Here is a 16901-nt window from a genome sequence, read left to right on the forward strand (position 1 = left end):
GACTCTGTGCAGGCGACATTTGTTGACACATCATCAAAGATTTCATCATTCATTGAGGGTAAGTACTGATACACAGTCAGAAACACACACTTAAACTCACTTAAAGGGTACTATACACGTGTGTGTGTGTGTCTGTGTGTGTGTGTGTGTCTGTGTGTGTGTGTCTGTGTGTGTGTGTGTGTGTCTGTGTGTGTGTCTGTGTGTGTGTGTAGAATGGTTTGACGAAGGAGTCCTGATCCCTCTGCCTGACAGACTGGACTTCACTCAGATGAAGATCAATTATTATCCAGTGAGTGTTTCTGTAAAACTTCATTATACTACATACTACACTATTATACTGCACTGTGCCATTACTGTACTACAGAGTATGTCCTCCCCCATCAGTGGTTTGTTCCAGCATCATTCTGACCAATATTTAGGTTAATGGTGGCGCCCTCTAATAATACGTTACCTGATATGAAGTGGTCACAGCATAACCCATATCCCTTGTTGGTTTGTTTGCTTCTGTCTGCTTCTAGCACGTTTTATGGCAGCAATCCATTTCCTTCTTCTCTCGGGATCTTTAGGAATCCTATCAAATGTTCTCCCTTTATCTTTTCCCCGATGGTTCTGGCACATCAGCTATCCACCATGTTTAATCTTGCGTTTATTGAGAAAGGCAGCAAATTACAACAGGAGCAACTAGCTAGTAAACGTAGCTAACTGGTACCGACTCTGGCTCAGCTCCGACTCTGGCGCTCAGTGTTTTGATATTGACTGGTGCATGCTGGGATTGCGTGACGTTAACTCCCGGAGTTCTATACAATAGTGTTATGAAGTGTAACTGTACGTACACACCGCGGCCGACTTGAGCTGCAAAGAAGCTCTGGCCCCCCTGTCAAGGATGCTTGTCAAAACGTACGGGGAAGCTTTTTGACGCTTTGGCTGCTCTGACGTGGCAGCGTCTATGTTCGATCATGGAGAAAGCAGCCACTGCATGGCCAATACGTTGACACTAGAAACCATTTATAAATGACATATATAAGGACATCATTTGTATTGTTTGTTGGTCGCAGTGGTGTCTGTTAGCAGTTAGCTCGCTCGTTAGCCGCTGAACCGCAGCAGAATGCAGGCAGAGCGAGCAGCCGCCAGCTGTTGATCCGTGCAGGACTTCACCATGAGCGGACTGTTTAGAGACCATGTGACTGTTTAGAGACCATGTGACTGTTTAGAGACCATGTGACTGTTTGCCGCTGCTTGCCGCTGAACCGCGTCATAGCTCATTACCATAAAGTTGACATACTTTCAACTTTCTGATTGACTCTCTGGTCGTCAAAACGCGACGCCGACAGATTTGCAGCTCCTTGCAGCTGAGAGAAGCTTCCATTGAAAATGAATGACTTCCTGTAACTTTAGAGGCTCAAGTCGGTGGCGGTGTGTACGTACAGTAATATTTTTGATTTTGGAATATGAAATGTCAGTGATACAGTAGTGTACGGGCTGCCCCTACGGTTCGGCATGCATGTGAACCACAGATTAATTCATGGTGTGAAATACAGTTGAAGTGCTCAGCAGAGAGACGCAGCGGGACGCCCCCTCCTCTGCAGCTCCTTCAGGCTGTCAGTGCAGAGAAAGAGCTGAAAACTGTGGTTTCCTTGCGTACTCCCGTACGGCTCGCATCAAAACACTATTATATAATTAGACTACTATTTAACGCGACTACGAGATGTTTTCACAGTCGCTCAACGTTTCCCCACTTTTTGCCACAGCTGATACATTATCCGGACTTCTTTCAGCGGATTGATTGATAGCTGTCCTCCAGAGTGAACAAACTGTGTCCATGGCAACGCTCTGCTATGCATGGCAACGGTGTGTTATCCTTAGCAGCGGTCTGTTATCAAGAAATAACAGACCGCATTCTACATTAGAATTCAACCAAGCCGTGTAATAAATAGGATATAACAGCTGAACACACTCGTGGCATTCTTTCTACAATGTAAATCAAATATTCTTGTAGGTTGCTTTGCTTTCACTTTTCTGTCCAGTTCATCAGCAGGGGTTGTAGCCAATTCTGTGGTCTGTCCCAGGACCATGGTCTCTGGCAGGGACCAGTGGTCACAACCACTAGGGGCGCTAGAGACACTGGTCGCGACCAGCTCCTCAGTGGTCTTCCCTGTGGTCCCTGTGGTCTGTGAAGCGGCTTTAGTATTGTCAAACCCTTCCTGTTGTTTTGGCAGCCCTCTTAGCTGGATAAATGTCAGAGATCACAATCTTTTGTCTATAAAATACACTATATCATATATTATGATTATTATTGTTATTATTATTGATAATGGAGATCCGTGTGGTCAGGACCAGCTGGTCTCTGGCACGGACCAGTGGTCACAACCACTAGGGGCGCTAGAGACACTGGTTGCCACCAGTGGCACAGCGGCGGTCATGGCCAGCTTCTTACTGGCACAAAGGGCACTAAAATTACAGGTCCTGACCACCTCCTCTGTGATCTGTTCTGTTGTTTGGACCAGTTGAGTGATCTGTGGAGTGTTTATTTTTAATACAACTTTTCATGTTTCTCAAAGTGTGAGCAGAGTCGCCTAATGTGAGAAGCCATAATCGTTTGTCTATCCAATGCTATTGATCACTATTATTAATAGAAATCATAATAACAATGAATAAATTATTATTATTACTCGTAGTTGTATGAGTAGTACTATCGACTATGCAGGTCCGTGTCTTCCATTGAGAATGGAAGATTCATTTTCAATTGGTTTTTCGATCATGCCATGGCTACATGGCCACTGCCTTTAAACTAATGAAATGAAGTAAACGGTTGGTGATTCAGTTCCTGGCCAATAAGAAGCCATTTCCAATTTTGATGCCAGGTGTGATCATATTGATCATATGCCGTATGCTCATTCTTTTTTTTACAAGTATTTTTATTGCTTTAGAGAAGATACAGTGCAACATTACAATGTCAATTATAACAAGACCTCTTTCAATTAATCCCATCCCACCCACAACAAACCCTTGAGGAAAGGAAAGCTAAAGAAACAAAAAATAAAAAATAATAAAAACACCTTTCTTCTATTACTCATGATAGCAAATAGTGTAATCAGTGTGCTTCACAAATCTTAGCAGTTATTAAGAGGGACGTGTAGTAAGTCTTTCAAAGTAAGCCAGTAAAGGGTCCCAGTTTTTGTAAAATGTTCTGGTTAATCCTCTAAGAAAGTATTAGATTTTTTCTATTTTTAGAAACATCATAATATCAGAAAGCCATGTGGAGGCTTTTGGTGGTGTAGATGTTTTTGTAGTATTCTCCGTCGTGCTATTAAGGTGACAAAAGCAACAACACTTTCCTTCCCATTGGACATTACAATATCACCCCCTTTTACCCCAAACCCCATTGTAGGGCTAGGTTGTAGATCTAAATCAAAGGCTTCATTTAAGACCTCAAATATTGAAGCCCAGAACTCTCTCAACCTGGAACATGACCAAAACCAACCCGATCTCACTCGAAAGCGTACAAATAACACGGGTTTTCTACCGTGCAATGTGTACGCGAAAGTGAAATTCTACGTGCATTACATACGCGGAGCGCTCCAATTGAAGTCATGGAGACCGGTGCGTTTTATATGCACACGCAGCTTCATGTCCACGTTGTGTGTTATCGCGAGAACAGCATCACACACAAAAACATAGATATGGTTGGGTTTAGAGAAAGAATGCAGGGAAAGGCTTTAATAACACAAGAAAATCACAAAAACACACTAATAAACGGTTGGGTTTAGGGAAGAAACATTGGGAAAGGCTTAACAAAAAAACACTACAAAGTCGCAAAAACGCGCCACATAAACACGCTAAAAAACGGCATAAAATCGCCAAACACGGGACGCGAACCCCGGTCTCCTGGGTGAAAGTCCTGTGTTTTACCCATCCACCACCCCAACCAACCTCCTTATGCGGGCACACGTCCTTTCATACTATAAACGCAGTGGTTTCCATTACTGTAATTGGAGCGCTCCGCGTATCTGCTGTACGCACTATTTCAATTTCGCGTACACATTGCACGTATTTCACAGGTAGAAACCCGTGGTATTTGCACGCTTTTCAGTGAGACTGGGCTGCCAAAACACGTGAAGTAAATCTGCTCTGTCAATTCTACATCTTTCACAGATGTCATCCATGTCAGAGTATATTTTGGCCAGTTTAACCTTACAGTAGTGCATACGGTGAAGAACTTTAAACTGAATCAAATCCAAACGTGCACAAGAAGAGGTCGCATTCACCCAGCTTAGAGCTCTGTCCCATATAGCATCTGATATATTTGTCCCTAACTCTTCTTCCCATTTTGCTTTGATAGGATCCATGGATATACTGTAAAGTGAGATTTGAGACTCATGACTTCACAGAGCAACTTAGAGAAATATGCAAAGAGTCTTCCTCTTCCACAAAGCCGAGCCAGATGTTTGATGCCCATGATGTTATGGTAGAGTTTCAGAGAGTTAAGACAAATAAGAGCATGGGGCCTGATTCTATTACAGGAAGATTGCTAAAGCACTGTTCAGAACAGCTTTGTGATGTGTTCTGTAATATATTTAGGATATCTCTGGAGCAGTGAAGGGTCCCAAAGTTATGGAAGGCGTCCAATGTTGTTCCGGTGGCTAAAAGCGGAACCCCCTAAGGTGCTAAATGACCTCAGACCACTGGCATTGACTTCACTGGTCATGAAGTCATTTGAAAGGCTGGTCAAAATGGAACTGATAACTATGGTGGAGGAGGCTTTAGACCCCATGCAGTTTGCATATAGGGCAGGGATGGGGGTAGAAGATGCCTCAATCACTTTACTTAACTTTCTGTATAAGCACCTGGAAGGTCTTGGCACTCATGCCAGACTTTTATTTATGGATTTTTCATCAGCTTTTAATACTATTCAACCACATATTTTAGCTTGGAAACTGCATACCTATTTTAATTTTGATGTAAATTTTGTCGGCTGGATTGCAGATTTTTTAACATGTAGATCTCAGAGGGTTATGGTTAATGGCTTTCTGTCAGAACAGCGCTCCTCTTCCACTGGCTCTCCTCAGGGCAGTGTCCTGTCCCCATTGCTGTACATTCTTTACACCATTGACTGTAGAAGCCAGCATGAGAACAGGCACATTCTGAAGTTTGCTGATGATACGGTCATCATTAGCCTGCTCCGTATAGATGAATCTGAGCATGGGCTACGTTGTGGTTGAGTCCAGTGTCCAATGGTGAGAGACGCCCTTTCTCCAATTAAACTCCACAAAAACCAAGGATATGGTCATTGACTTTAGGAAAGTATTCCTCCCACCGTCTAAGACTTTCATTAAGGGAACTGAAATTGAGTTTGTTGAACAGTACAAGTATCTGGGAACTGTCATTGATAAAAACCTGAAGTTTGATGTGAATAGTGATGCAGTCTGTAGGAAGGGACAGCAACGTTTGTACTTCCTTAGAAGTTAAACACTTAATGTAGATAGGAAAACTATGTCCTTATTTTATAAATCTTTTATTGAATCAGTTCTTATGTTTGCCATGATTGCTTGGTACGGTAACCTTAATATCAGAGACAAAAACCACCTCAGCCATATTGTAAAGGTGGCTGGTAAGGTATTTTCACAGTCCCCCTTGATGGTTATCTTTGACCAGCAAGTTCTTCGCAAGGCCCAGTCTATATTAGACTGCACAAACCACCCCCTTCACTCTGAGTTTGTAATACTCCCATCAGGTCGCAGATTTAGAGTACCTCGGTTTAAGACCAGTAGGGGTAAAAACTCCTTTGTCCCATGTGCAATAACTCAGCTTAATTTGCACATGTAATGTAGTACTTGTTTTGTTTTTAGAGATTGTTCCAGTGGTGATAAATTCTGTTGTGTGTATTACACAGGAAATCTTCTTTGTACTTTGTATTGTTGCCTCTATTTGTATGTGGCTTGAATGTGTTTCTTTTTATCTTTCACTTCTAACTGCATATCAAGTTTCCCATTTGGGATAATAAAGTGACTTAACTGAACTGAACTGAACATAATTGAATTATATGTTAGAGATTTGGCCTCTTAAGGTTAGAGGGGTCTGCAGTATATCCTCCAGGTCAGAGTGCTCAGGCAATTGAGAAAATTATGAGATGTGTGTTTGAATGAAATGACGAACCTGAAGATATCTGAAAAAACTGGACTTAGTGATGTTGAATTTACTGACCAAGTCAGTGAAACTGAGAAAGATGTTATTTAGGAAAAATTCTTTACATGTTGAAAGGCCCATACTGTCCCACTGTTTGAAAGTATCGTCATTTTTAGCAGCCGTAAAAAGATGATTATTACGCCGTATGCTCATTCTAAAACCACAAAGGGGGGAAAATATGGTCTAGGATATACTTTGCTTGGATTCCTTGGATTCCCAGGCCCATTCGAATGATCTGGGTAAGTAATCTTTGACTTTTGTTTTTATTGTTATTCGTCGAGATATGCTTACGTGATCAGACTCTTTTTAGATTTGAGCCATCTTGTGTGTCTTTGACTATAGCCTAACTGAAATGTCATTGAATATAAGCCCCAAATGTATAATAATAATAATAATAATAATAATAATAATAATAATAATAATAATAATAAGAAGAAGAAGAAGAAGAAGAAGAAGAAGAAGAAATAAATGTAATAGTAATAAATAGACCACTGGTCCCAGGACAGACCACAGAATCGGCTACAACCCCCTCTCCAGTTCATCCCAAACCAGCTCAATGGGGTTTAAACGTACAATATGTAACTTTCTGCCGCTAGGGGTCTCTCAACCAAAACAATGGACGGTAAAACTGGACTTTTGATGACGTTGGGAAGTTGTGTGGAATTATGGGAGTTTTTAGTGTTAAACACCTTCGCTGCTGGTTAGAATCATAGACAGTTCATGGACGAGTTTACGTTACATTTAATAATGTCTATTCATGTTATTGTAATAAAATAGCTGCAGTTTCCCCAACATAATTACGTTTTTCTCGATTTTTTCCTCCACTACATGTATTTGACTTTAGTTTCTAGATCAAGATTTGATACAAAGGGTAATGTGACAAGCTTTTAAAATGTAACACATTGGTAAAGTTTAAACCAGTCAGGAAGACATGGACCTGTATAGTCAATAGTACTACTCATACAACTACGACTAATAATAATAATAATTTAATCGTTGTTATTATGATTTTTATTAATAATAGTGATCAATAGCATTGGATAGACAAACGATTATGGCTTCTCACATTAGGCGACTCTGCTCACACTTTGAGAAACATGAAAAGTTGTATTAAAAATAAACACTCCACAGATCACTCAACTGGTCCAAACAACAGAACAGATCACAGAGGAGGTGGTCAGGACCTGTAATTTTAGTGCCCTTTGTGCCAGTAAGAAGCTGGCCATGACCGCCCGCTGTGCCACTGGTCGCAACCAGTGTCTCTAGCGCCCCTAGTGGTTGTGACCACTGGTCCGTGCCAGAGACCAGCTGGTCCTGACCACACAGATCTCCATTATCAATAATAATAACAATAATAATCATAATATATGATATAGTGTATTTTATAGACAAAAGATTGTGATCTCTGACATTTATCCAGCTAACAGTGCTGCCAAAACAACAGGAAGGGTTTGACAATACTAAAGCCGCTTCACAGACCACAGGGACCACAGGGAAGACCACTGAGGAGCTGGTCGCGACCAGTGTCTCTAGCGCCCCTAGTGGTTGTGACCACTGGTCCCTGCAAGAGACCACTGGTCCGTGCCAGAGACTAGCTGGTCCTGACCACACGGATCCATTACCAATAATAATAATAACAATAATAATCATAATATATCTGATATAGTGAATTTTATAGAAAAAAGATTGTGATCTCTGACATTTATCCAGCTAACAGTGCTGCCAAAACTACAGGAAAGGGTTTGACAATACTAAAGCCGCTTCACAGACCACAGGGACCACAGGGCAGACCACTGAGGAGCTGGTCGCGACCATTGTCTCTAGCGCCCCTAGTGGTTGTGACCACTGGTCCCTGCCAGAGACCACTGGTCCCAGGACAGACCACAGAATCGGCTACAACCCCCTCTCCAGTTCATCCCAAACCAGCTCAATGGGGTTTAAACGTACAATATGTAACTTTCTGCCGCTAGGGGTCTCTCAACCAAAACAATGGACGGTAAAACTGGACTTTTGATGACGTTGGGAAGTTGCGTGGAATTATGGGAGTTTTTAGTGTTAAACACCTTCGCTGCTGGTTAGAATCATAGACAGTTCATGGACGAGTTTACGTTACGTTTAGTAATGTCTATTCATGTTATTGTAATAAAATAGCTGCAGTTTCCCCAACATAATTACGTTTTTCTCGATTAGATTTTTATTTGTAGCTGACCAGTTAGCTAGCTAGCAAGCTAACCGTAGCCAGCAGCTAAAACACAAAATATTTCAACACCGGGGCGGACGCGGTGTGTTGTAACGCTAGCTAGCTACTAAACGAGGCTGAGAGACGGGTGTGGGTGGGGATTGTCGGGGAAATCTTCGCGATGGCGAGGACGTTCGATGCCTGCTGTGCAGCAGCAGAACATCTCCCAGCTGCCCGGAATTATCTCCCCTTCACTTTTCAGTAATCTTAACTTTTCGTTTTGGTGCTTAACCCACCTTTTGTCAGGTTAATTTAGCTAACCGTAAAGACCGCTAAACGCGAGGGGGGGAGAAATTCGGCACATACACCGGTAGCGCTACGGAGATGTAGCTAACGCTGTTGTGACTCGGTGCTGGGTCTGATATGGTCCGTTTCCCGACATTTAATTAAACTGCCGTTAGCGTCGTAAGCACCAGGCACTGGAGATACGCCGTCGGGCTGGGTGGGGCTGTAATGAAAGTAGCTGGCTGATAGCTGACTGGGGGCTAACGGTAACTAGCTAGCTAGCTATATGTCCCGGGGCTGTTGTCAGCTGTCATCCCGACTGAGTCTCTCTGCGCCGGGGAGTGAGGCAGACAGATGGCCGGGGGCGTAGCTGGCTAAATTAGAATTACATTAATCGTCTATCTATACAGCTAACGTTAACGTTACTAGTGACGTTATTCGTGGGGTTAGCCCAGTCCTGTTAACTGTGTCATACTAAAAATAACTTTATTAGCGTGTTGAACGATGTTGTAACCTCATAATGTTACCCACAAAGCATTAGCATCAACGTGAGCTACTTGCCAACCAGCACATTGTAGTAACGTTAAGCTGGTATCGATATTGAACTTTCAAAATAAATAAAGTCTCTGTTGTATTACTGTGATAAAAAGTGGGATGTTATTAATCACAAAATGATGCTATATGGCAAAAAAGCAGTATTACGGTTACAAGTATTTTTTTTCTGTGACATTGTATTATTTAAAATTACTCCTGAACGTATCATCTTGGTGCCAGTGTTCTGAGGAAGTTAGAGTAACTACACAGTGAAAGGTTATATGACGCCACTGACGGGCAACTAAAGGAAACGTGCCATGTCTGAAAATAAAATAACTGATTTATCTGGGTTTGACATTTGGTGGAAACATTTGGGATAGTGTAAGAACACAACTCATAAAAATATATATGGTCGTTTTTAGGCATTTTAAAGCAGAAATGTTACATATTGTACCTTTAAGTCTGGGGACTGTGCTGACCACTCCATGTTTTTAAGCTTACCATCTAGTTCTTTTTTGCTAAGGTAGTTCTGGCATAGCTTGGACTTATGTTTTGGGTCATTATCTTGCTGTAGGATGAACCCCTGACCAACTAGGCGCATACCAGAGGGTACTGCATGGCGCTGCAAAATGCTGTGGTACCGTTTTGGTTCAGGGTGCCTTTCACTCTGTACAAATCACCGACCCTGGATCCAGCAAAACAGCCCCAGACCATCACGCTTCCTCCTCCATGTTTGACAGTTGATGTCACACACTGAGGAACCATCCTTTCACCTACTCAACAGCGTACAAAAATCCTGCATGATGAACCGAAGATTTCCAATTTTGATTCATCAGTCCATAACACCCGTCTTCCCGTTCAGTTCCGTATTTGACGATGTTTCTTGGCCCAGGCAAGCCTCTTTTTCTTATTCTGACGTCTTAGCAATGGCTTTCTTGCTGCAACTCGACCTATCAAACCTGCAGCTCCAAGTCTTCTCTTTCCAGTTGAAACTGAGACTTGCTTATTACGACCACTATTAAGCTGTGCTTGAAGCTGTTGTCCTGTGAGCTGCCTAGAGCTGTTGACTCTCAGAAACTTGTCTTCTGATTCTGTTGTGGCTTTGGGTCTGCCAGACCTCTTCCTGTCAGAGTTTCCCCAGTTTCTAAGTGCCTTTTGATGGTGAAGAATACTGTACTCACTGACACCTTGACTTTCTTCGCAATATCTCTGTAGGAAAGACCAACATTCTTAAGGGTTATGATGGTCTGTCTCTCTTCCACAGGGCTCTCAAGTTTTGAAGACAGGCAAGAGTGACACCTCCCCCAAAAAAAAGATCATAGATTGGTGGCAGGTTGGACAAGTCGCAGGAATAGGGGTGTTTCATTAATATTATTATTAGTGTTTTTGTTGTTATTATTAATTGCTCAGATTTACACAAGAAATGATTTGACACATGGCACTGATAATTCAAATACAAAGTATTTATTCAATTTCTGCATGCTTACTTATGATAATGGGGGGGTCTGGGGGTCCTCCCCCAGAAAATTTTGAGCATTAAACTCTTCATTTCCTGCATTCTGGTGAATTTGTATGCACCTATTTATACCTTTTTCTGAATCAATTCATGCTGGAAATCTTTATGTAATGGTAAACATAGATTAAAATCCAAATATAAAACATAATGGAATATATTGCAGTAAGGCTCTCAGGCATTCTGTATTGTTTTCATCTATTTATTCTCCTGTAGATCAGCTTTTCTAATTATATCTGAGTCAGCACACATGTAGCCTAGCATCATTTACTCTTCCCTTTTGCATCTTTTGTTGAGGAAGTAACCACCTTAAATGTGCATATGACAATTATTCACGTCAATGATACATTAATTCATTTTAATGAATTAATAAACCCCTGGACTGTAATATGATTTGTTAGAGCAAGATTTCTGCTCATGTTCAAAACTTTGTGCACATTCAAAATATATCTGTTTTAGAGGAGTCGTGATATTTTGAGAAAAATAAAGTTATAATAGTCAATATATTTCAGAAAATAATCTACCTGCACCATAGTCTGCTGTGCATTACGTGATTGCTCTGCTGATACGGTAGATCTCAGACCTCCTGACAGACACAGAGCCCCGTTTGGGTCTCTGGTCTCTGAATGAGCGAATGTTTAGGGAAGTGTCTGTATGCTTTGCTTTTTTTTCATTGGTTGCTGCATTAAATCTTACCCAGATACAATAGTGCTATTTTCTGATTGCGCTGTGTATGTGGCCCCTCTCTTTTTTTTGTTTGGCTGATAAGTGGCAGGCTCGATTTAGACATTAAAAATGTAAGCTACAAGCCGTGGCTTGGTCACGGTCTATGGGCTTGGTAGCGTTGCATTTCCCCTGACTCGTTTCCTGGTTCTATTTCTCCCTAAACAACATGAAATCAAGGAGAGGGTTAACTTTTCCTGCTACAGATTTCCCACCGTGGTCAGAAAGAACAGGAGGAGACACTTTGTTTCTCTCACTAGGACTCTAGAGTCGCTACTTGCTCCAAAGATAATCGCCGTCACTCTCTCACTTCTCCCTCTACCACACACTCCCCCCACACACACATGTGGCTCGACGCACACACCAGCGCACAAGCATAAACATCAGGCCACTTATGTAGACTACTGCAAGAGCTCTGCGTGGAGCCTCCGCACAACTGTAAACCGGCCAGACGCGCTTGATTCCTGCCGGTTCCATAGTGAGAGCGGCGCAGTCAGAGAAATTTTGGGTGCTGCGGCATATTCAATTTATTATAAATAATTTTTACGCGTGAGAAATACAATGTGTGGCGGGAGTGCGTGACAAAAGACCGAAATGAGTGACTGTCACGCTCAATGCGTGACACTTGAGAGCCCTGCTTCCATTGTTAATTGCCTTTTTCCCGCCATTTTTATGGCAACAAACTACTTTCTGCCCAGGGACTACACGTGGAAATTAGCAATTGTTGCTATAACCTGGCCCAAGACATATTCTCTTGTTTAACAAGATTAATGTTTATTTGTTCATTGTCCCTGTTTCAAATAAATCAATTTCCATTCCATTTCCATTCCATTCTGCAGTACAATACTGTTCATATAATGCTCACGAGGGTATGGTACCACAGTGTGTTCCAACAATACTTTTATACAAACAGAGGGGGTTGTAAGTAATCATTACATTACATGACATGTCATTTAGCTGAGGCTTTTATCCAAAGCGACTTACAATTAAGTGCTTTCAACTGTGAAGGTTCAAACTCCAGACAACAAGTAGTAAGTGCAAGTACATTAGCTTTAAATAAGCAAAGCTACAAGGAGACATATGAAAGGTACACAATACAGTGCAAAGTGACCAGGCCTTTTTGTAAAATACTGAAATGTACATTATTTTTCAGTTTTGGGTAACCTTATTTTTTTTTTTAACCTCAGGCAGTTCACCACTCACCTTTGTACCATTTCAAGATATTCATTGGACTTGAACTGCTAAAATTTCAATAAAAAACCAAAACAATTGGGGTGTTCTAAAACTATATATATATATATATATATATATATATATATAAAAATATATATATATATATGGCTTGTATTTCTGGTTCCTTTGCACTGTATTGTGGGTATTTGTGAATGTGTCCTCATTATGCCGCTTTTTTAGATGTTATTGATGCTGTGCTTTGTACACTTGGAAATGTCAAAGTCTATTGTTGATCTTCTAGCCCCCCCCCCACATCTCCTTCTGAATTGTATGAATTTGTTGTTTTTCATGTATTGCACCTGCTGCAAACCCAATTACTCTCCAGGGACAAAAAAATTTGAAGGTTGAAGTTGAAAGTACATTTTATTTATAGTATGAAATCATAACAAGAGTTATCTCAAGACACTTTACACCCCCAACTTCCGGTTGGGGGTGTAAAGTGTAGAGATAATGGAACAATGACTAGAAATAGTACTTGTAGTAGTTCATGGTGGAGCAGGGCGTAGCAGGATGTAGAAGGTTCTAAATGTCTAGTTGTCCAATCAGATTGCCTGGTTGGATCTACTTCTTGTACGATAAATATGAATGTACTCTCAACAATCCGATATTATTTTCCAATACATGTGTCAAGTACAAACTGGTATTTTACGTTTGATGTGTGTGTGTGTGTGTGTGTGTGTGCAGGGCTTCATGGTGGTCGGGGGGGACCTGACCTATACTGTGCAGAGGGCTGTTCTGAGGTCCATCCATCCATCTCCAACCATAGCTATAGATCCAGGCTCCAGCAGGAAATTCCAATCGTTCCTTTTCCTAATCCTGTTGATTTTATATATTTGGTTTTGTAAACGTTGTTTTTAGGGCAGGGAGTTCCTCCGTTCTTTTTCTTCCTAAGAAATCCCTGTTGCCATGCAGGAAAAATCCTCAAGATTTGGAAAAAAAAAACTTAATCAGTCCAAACTGTGTGCTAATAGTCCTCATGGTGGCGCTACGATTTGAAACTTTCAAAATGAAATAATAAATCAACCGTACATGTTACAACTGTAGATAGAGCAGAAATGATCCTCTGCTTTTACCCAGTACCAACTCTCCTTTTTTCAAAAACTACAAAACATCTTAAGCCCTTCTCCCACAGTGGTGTCTCTATTCACACCAAACTTCAGGAATTTCATCTCCACACTGTTCTTCACAAATGTAATATTCAGATTTTTTTGATATTTCCAAGATTAAGGCTACAGTGCATGAACATGTTTTACTGCATCCAGTAGTGTAGCAACACATACTGCAATTGCTTTCAAACTAAATCTTTGATGTTAATGTAAAATAATTTACAACATTTGAGATCACTGTAGATTTAGTGTGCAGAATGTCAGAAGTTTATGTGAAAAAGTGATTTATTTAAAATGTCTGAATTGTTCCTTGTGTGCGCCTTTGCAGCCGATGCAAAATAGAGAATCTTTAAACATCAGTTTGTCAGTTATTGGTCTTTGTGAAAATACATTACAGGCATCTATATGTTGACATCACTCAGATTATAGTTTCCTGTCATCAGCACCTGCCTACAGCGTCAAAGGGGCTTGAACTCAGGAGTGTTGCAATATGATCATACAAACTGTATACAGATTCTGTACTACACTCAATATTTATATTTGATCTGTATTTTTTGTAGACTATTGTATTTTGTATGTTTATATTTTACATATTTAATGTGTAACTCTATGTTGTCTTGCATGTTTTATGCCTTGTCTTGGCCAGGTCGTTGTTGCAAATGCAAATTTCTTCTCAATCGGCTTAGGTCGTTAAATAAAGGTTAAATGAATAAAATAAAAATACTTTATCTAATCGGGCATTGTGCTGTGGATAACTGCCCTGCATGTATTACTTCCTGTATGCCAGGTCATGTTTGTAAATGAGAAGTTGTTCTCAAACAGTTTACCTGGATAAATAAAGGTTGAAAAAAAAAAAAAGTATTACATTACACCATCTTTTAGAGCCTGCTCACATGAGGGCCCTGGGTCCCCTTTCCACCCCCAGTCCAACCCCCCTGAACATATCTGATTCAAACTAATAATCAGTTGCAGTCAAGCTATTAAGTCAACCCAGAGGAGGTGCAGCTCAACAAGGTTGATTCTGGTTTTCGGAGCGAGAGGTTAGGAGCTAAAACTTAAACAGACTTAAACAACAGGCCTGGACCTTGGCCACTCAATGGGAGGACCAGGGAAGTCTCACTTTGGCACTTCTGCTGACACAACCCTTACCACTATACTATTACTTTTCAATTACTTTTTCAACATACTATACTATGACTTTTTAAACATACTTTACCCTGACTTTTTTACGACTTTTCGACTTACTATACTATGACTCTTTACGATTTCTTTGGACATACTATACTATGACTTTTTATAACTTTTTTTATATTCTATACTATGACTTATGATTTTTTGGGACATACTATACTTCAATCAGGAGAGACTTCGTTTGCAGATATGCAAAAATATTTATTGTACAACTGTAATATAAGATGTAGAAAGTCTTTTGGAGATTAGACTCCATCAAATTAATGATGTTTTTAAAGGGGTAGAAAACAGGAACATCACCCCCCGATGGAGTCCAGACACTGGTGGCGGCGGAGAAAGAGACCAGAGACCGGACCCAAGAGGCAACGGAGCGGTCAGCCGGGAGAAACACGAGACCAGAGGCGGCAGGGGGGGAGGAGGGTCGAGCGCTTTGCCTGAAACAACAGCTGACAGCACAGGGAGAGAACAGATTTAGAGCAGAGTTGTAAGGCTGTGATTGGCCCTTGAATTTTGTGGCCAAGTCTGATTGGTTTAACTGAAAGCGTCACTTCTAAACAGCTGATTTGATTTAAGAATGAGTAGTGATTGGGTTAATGACGTCTTCCTTAAAGAATTTGCGCTGAGCTTCATTATGACTTTTTATGACTTTATTCAACATACTATGACTTTTTATGATTTTTTCAACATACTATTCAATGACTTTCTATGACTTTATTCGACATACTATACTATGACTTTTTATGACTTTATTCAACATAATATTTTATGACTTTATGACTTTATTCGTGTAGGATACACGTAGGGTACAGATTTGATCATTGGCAAATTATCAAATATGTTTTATCAATATTAATGAAGTTATGAATATGGTTATTAATAACTATCAAATCAACAAACAATCAAAACGGGGCACCACCCTGCAAGTCAGGGACCAATAATCAAACTGTGGAACAGACTCATTTCTGTGGTAATCCTTTAAAAGGAAACAAAGGAAGGGGTGAATTTGAGCACGGACCTGTTCAGCCAGCAATTATCACAATAAGTACACAAATAATCACCAGCAACTGCTAATTAAGTATAATCAAATTTATTAACGTCACAATTATCAGTAGCCAATCAATAATCCTTCAATAATAAAACGTATATACCTTTTACAATATCACAACCAAACAAAGCAAAAACAAAGCAGCATATGTCATGGACACGTCTGTGTCTGTGTGTGTGTGTGGGCGTGTGTGAGAGAGAGTGTGTGTGTGTGTGTGTGTGTAAGGGTGAGTGAAAGTAAAGGGGGCGGTGTCGAAATGTAGTTCTAATACAAAAAAACTCCCAAAATGGCTACTCCTGTGAGCTGCACAAAACTATTTAGCCTCAAGAGGGCGGTAGTGGTGCTGGGTGCCCGAGGAGGGGCTGAAGAGGTCAAGGGGGGGGTTGCTGGGCAACACGCACGCTTAGCCTAGCCCGTATGCTAGGTCATGTGTGTTAGCTCTGTACAAACGTAACTCTACGTGGTTAAGCTAGCAGCGTTAGCTCGGGAGCTCCGTGGCTAGCTTGTGTGTGGGGGTGTGTGTGTGTGTGTAATTAGTAAAAGAAGAAAGTTTAAAGGAAGAGGCACTCTGATCTTAGTTATCGATAATGGCCAGCCCCCTCAGCCACTCAGGTCTGGACCACACGTGTAGTTGGGACAGACTGAGACTTTTTGACTTACTGAGGGAAACTTTGGTCATTATAACCACTCCAGTGGCTAACAGCTGATTCCCGCAATGATCTTGCAGACAGTAACTAAACTCCGTGAAAGGAGTGATTTAGCAGGTAGCGCTTACGGTTTTACCCAGCTACTTAACACAACATATCAACAGTATCGTGATCAATGATACATTCACAGAAACAGATTAATAATCAAGTATAGACCAATACATAATTAAAATCAGAGATCACATTAATGGCAACAAGTGGT

The 16901-nt window shown here is 40.9% G+C and overlaps 1 protein-coding gene across 4 annotated transcripts in view; it reads left to right on the forward strand.

The window, feature by feature from the left end:
* Positions 1–13621, forward strand: part of LOC120575390 (phospholipid transfer protein-like) — a 22375-nt gene extending 8754 nt beyond the window's left edge. Inside the window, exons 12-14 of one of the 4 annotated variants that reach the window (XR_005641977.1) lie at positions 13–58; positions 213–289; positions 13335–13465. Coding sequence is in view for 3 of the 4 variants with exons in the window: in XM_039826171.1 (XP_039682105.1) it covers positions 13–58; positions 213–289; positions 13335–13508 (297 nt within the window). In the remaining variant the exon portion in view is untranslated. Of the gene's footprint in view, positions 185–212; positions 290–13334 lie in introns of those variants that run through there. The other 3 variants (XM_039826171.1, XM_039826172.1, XM_039826173.1) reach the window with 3 other exon arrangements.
* The last annotated feature ends 3280 nt before the right edge of the window (positions 13622–16901 follow it).

The sequence above is a fragment of the Perca fluviatilis genome, chromosome 15 (genome assembly GCF_010015445.1).
Source record: "Perca fluviatilis chromosome 15, GENO_Pfluv_1.0, whole genome shotgun sequence".
Taxonomy (NCBI): domain Eukaryota; kingdom Metazoa; phylum Chordata; class Actinopteri; order Perciformes; family Percidae; genus Perca; species Perca fluviatilis.